Below are 3088 nucleotides of genomic sequence, written 5' to 3'. Positions count from 1 at the left end.
GTGGGAGTCAAGGATTTTAATCTTGGAATTGGGGTCAAATCAGTCCCTGGCGACCCCAAAATCAGCCGTAAAAACCCTAGAATCGGCCCCTCAAATCTGAAAACCCAACTATCATTGGCCACCACTCTGAAATGTCCGGAATAGGGATTGATTATGGCAGATTCGACCCATCAGATTCCAATTTTTGAAATAGTACTGGGACTCCCCAGGATCAGACACAGCATTTTCTGTGTTGATGTCTTAGTTGTTAGATGTTTCATTTTTAAACCTGATTGCCTAAAACAGTTGCTAATTCTTTGCAAGTGCTTTGCCTTGCATGTGGAAGGAAGGTTTGTCTGAGATATGTTATATGCCACAGGACTGTAGGGTTAGAGGACCTTTCTGAAAGCAGAAAGATCCATATCCTACCAAACTATCGTGTAGCAAGGCTTGCAGCAGGTATGGGAACTTACTCTTCAGTTATGAGTTTTAAGTGAGAGATTGATACGCTGCCATTATTGTCATCTTTCACATCAAATCATGGGTGCACGAGAGAGAGTGCATTATGGCTCGCATGTAAAAGTCCACATGGTTAAGAGGGTGGAGAGAGACTACGTGAGAAGGCATGTACGTTAATCTTTTCCTAAAGTTACATTTAAAGGCATGAAATCGAAAGAAAATAAAAGAAAAGCATAATAATTAAAAAACTAATTGTACGCTTAATTTATATATTTGTATTTCTTTCTTAAAAAAGGATATCATTTTTCCCCCTTTTCTTACCTTTCAAAACATAATATAAGTTTATTATTTTTTATGGGGAAAGGTTGGGTATGCTGCACCCAGATCTGTGTCTATCTTTCTCCTTCCCCTTTTGGAAAAGTCCCTTGTGTCCCTCACATCTTAGCCCTTCAATTGGTTGAACCACTAGTTTCAGGAAAATTGGTTGCCTACCTAACTTCCTCCATTTTTTTAAGAAAATATTCCCAGAGCCATTGGGACAGGGTACATTAGCATATCTATGTCTCTTCCTTGCATGAAATGGCGTTGCTACCCTCCTATATACAATATAGTTCTAATGCACTTTACTGAAGTGCTTTCTTTTATCAACAAATTAATGGCTTCCTTGTGCCGCTTGCCCAGAGAGTCCTCTTATTTATTTTTATAGGAAAAAGTTTCCCAAGCAAATTGGATAGGCATAATACACCTCTGTCATAAGAAATTTTTCTATATTTTCTATCTTCCTAGAAGAAATAAAAGAAAATAAATATGCAATTGGTTGTAAATTTAAGTTGCGTGCTCTTACTAATAAGAGATTGGGAAAAAGAACCTTGTCAGTCTGGAGCAGGCGACGCAAACAGAGCTGGATGTGAAAAGGCCTCACTGCCCTTGCCAAAGTTGGGTATTTTCATGCCCAGCCAACTGCATTCCTATGGTTGACCGGTAGAGTTCCCATACCGTAAGAGATTTATTCTCTCTTTTTTAACGGGAAAAAGAAAACTAGAAAAGTATACGCTTGGTTATACGGTTGTAGGCTTGCTGCTTACTCTTACTGATAATGGATTTCCCCCCCCCCCCCTTTTTAATGGGGAAAAGAAGCCTGAAAGGTTTTTATTAAGAGTTTCTCTTTTTCCTATTGAGAAAAAGAAGTCTAAAAGGCAGTGTAACTCTTGAGACCAAACACAGAGGAGGCCGAAATGACTGTCCCAGCCCACATGAAAGGCTGAAATTCAATCTCTGTTGATGCTTCCACTAGTGCTCCCATTGGCCCCTAATTGACACTCAACAACACGCTTCTTTTCCTTTCAAAGATCCCTCACTCTTTTTTATTTTCGAAATTGATTACATTAACTTGGAATAATTTTTGAGAGAAAAGAATGCTCTCTCGATCGTAAGGCCCTCGCATCCAGATCTAGAGGAGGAAAAATGGCAGCTCCACCCTTGTGAAATACAAAAAATCTCTTATTGATGCACATGCATGTCTATTCCTCTCTAAAAAAAAAAAAAAAAAAAAATCCGATCCCATATTGGTGCAGGGCCACACGATCAGGTAACTGGTTTTTTTTTTTGGGGTTGGGTGGAGTATCTGATTCCTGGGACGTAAGCGTACCGTGGCTCCATCAGAATCAAAATCAATTAAAACCCACAGAAAGGAACCGATCGGTGCTTCCATTCTGTTTCATGTAGTTATGAGTATGAAGAGCCAAATTCACTTGCAGTTGCCGAGTAGGCAGCCGCTTTTTCCTTCTTCAACTACTTTGAGGACACTCCCGAAAGATTGGGAACGAAAAGATCGGAAACCTATCCTCCTTCATTTCCTGCGAAAATGCTCCAACACTCCATTAATATTATTGTCAGGTATTATTTGTGATTACCGATTCTTCTCTTCTCACTATGAAATTCCCATCTTTTCCAATGCTCATCATCATTTTATGCTTTTGATCTCTTTCCAGCTTCGAATTCTCTACATTACCATGGTTCTTACTGTTCGATTCCCCCACGTAAAGCTTATTCCCTCTATCTGCTCCTTACTTTACGTCCAACCCTTGATTCATTTTGCTTTAATGGTGGATTTTTCCCCTCTTTCACTCTCTCTCAACAGCAGGTAAGAGCTCCAGATCTTCTGTGGGGAGATGTCTACCAGAAAAAGCTTCTGATTCCTTCGAATCGTCAGAAACAGTCCACGAGCTCACTCAGGTGCTTCCCCCATCCCTCCTGATTTTTTTTTTTTTTTTCCCTTTTTTCGTTTTGGGGGTGAAAATGGTGCTTTTGATTCTATGTCTCTGGCTAATTTTTATATATATATTTTGTTGGTAGGGCATATAATGAGGTTCTGATATTTTTTTGGGCTTTGTACAGGAGATCATAAAAAATGAGAGTGGCGTGTTGCAGATTTTAAAGGGAGCGAACTCTATTCTCCCCCATGTAGTCTTTGCAAGTACAGTGTTGGCTCTTGTTTTTCCTCCTTCTTTCACATGGTTTACAAACAGGTTAACAATATACTTTACGTGAATTGGATGGTCAATAACTTGTGCATCTGTATTCTGTGTTGCTTCACTCCTTTCCTATCTTTTCTTTTCTTTTTTTTTTTTTTTATTTTTTTTTTTTTTTT

General features: G+C 39.1%; 1 protein-coding gene across 4 annotated transcripts in view; it reads left to right on the top strand.

Moving 5' to 3' along the window:
• The first annotated feature begins 2054 nt into the window (after window positions 1–2054).
• Window positions 2055–3088, top strand: part of LOC122060247 (probable sodium/metabolite cotransporter BASS5, chloroplastic) — a 4999-nt gene continuing 3965 nt past the window's right edge. The window contains exons 1-4 of one of the 4 annotated variants that reach the window (XM_042623443.1): window positions 2055–2334; window positions 2430–2477; window positions 2582–2673; window positions 2836–2966. In XM_042623443.1, coding sequence (XP_042479377.1) covers window positions 2166–2334; window positions 2430–2477; window positions 2582–2673; window positions 2836–2966 — 440 coding nt within the window. In that variant the 5' untranslated portion in view covers window positions 2055–2165. Of the gene's footprint in view, window positions 2335–2429; window positions 2478–2578; window positions 2674–2835; window positions 2967–3088 lie in introns of those variants that run through there. The other 3 variants (XM_042623442.1, XM_042623444.1, XM_042623445.1) reach the window with 3 other exon arrangements.

Source organism: Macadamia integrifolia, chromosome 13, assembly GCF_013358625.1.
Source record: "Macadamia integrifolia cultivar HAES 741 chromosome 13, SCU_Mint_v3, whole genome shotgun sequence".
NCBI lineage: Eukaryota > Viridiplantae > Streptophyta > Magnoliopsida > Proteales > Proteaceae > Macadamia > Macadamia integrifolia.
This window is presented reverse-complemented; position numbering and strand designations above follow the sequence as displayed.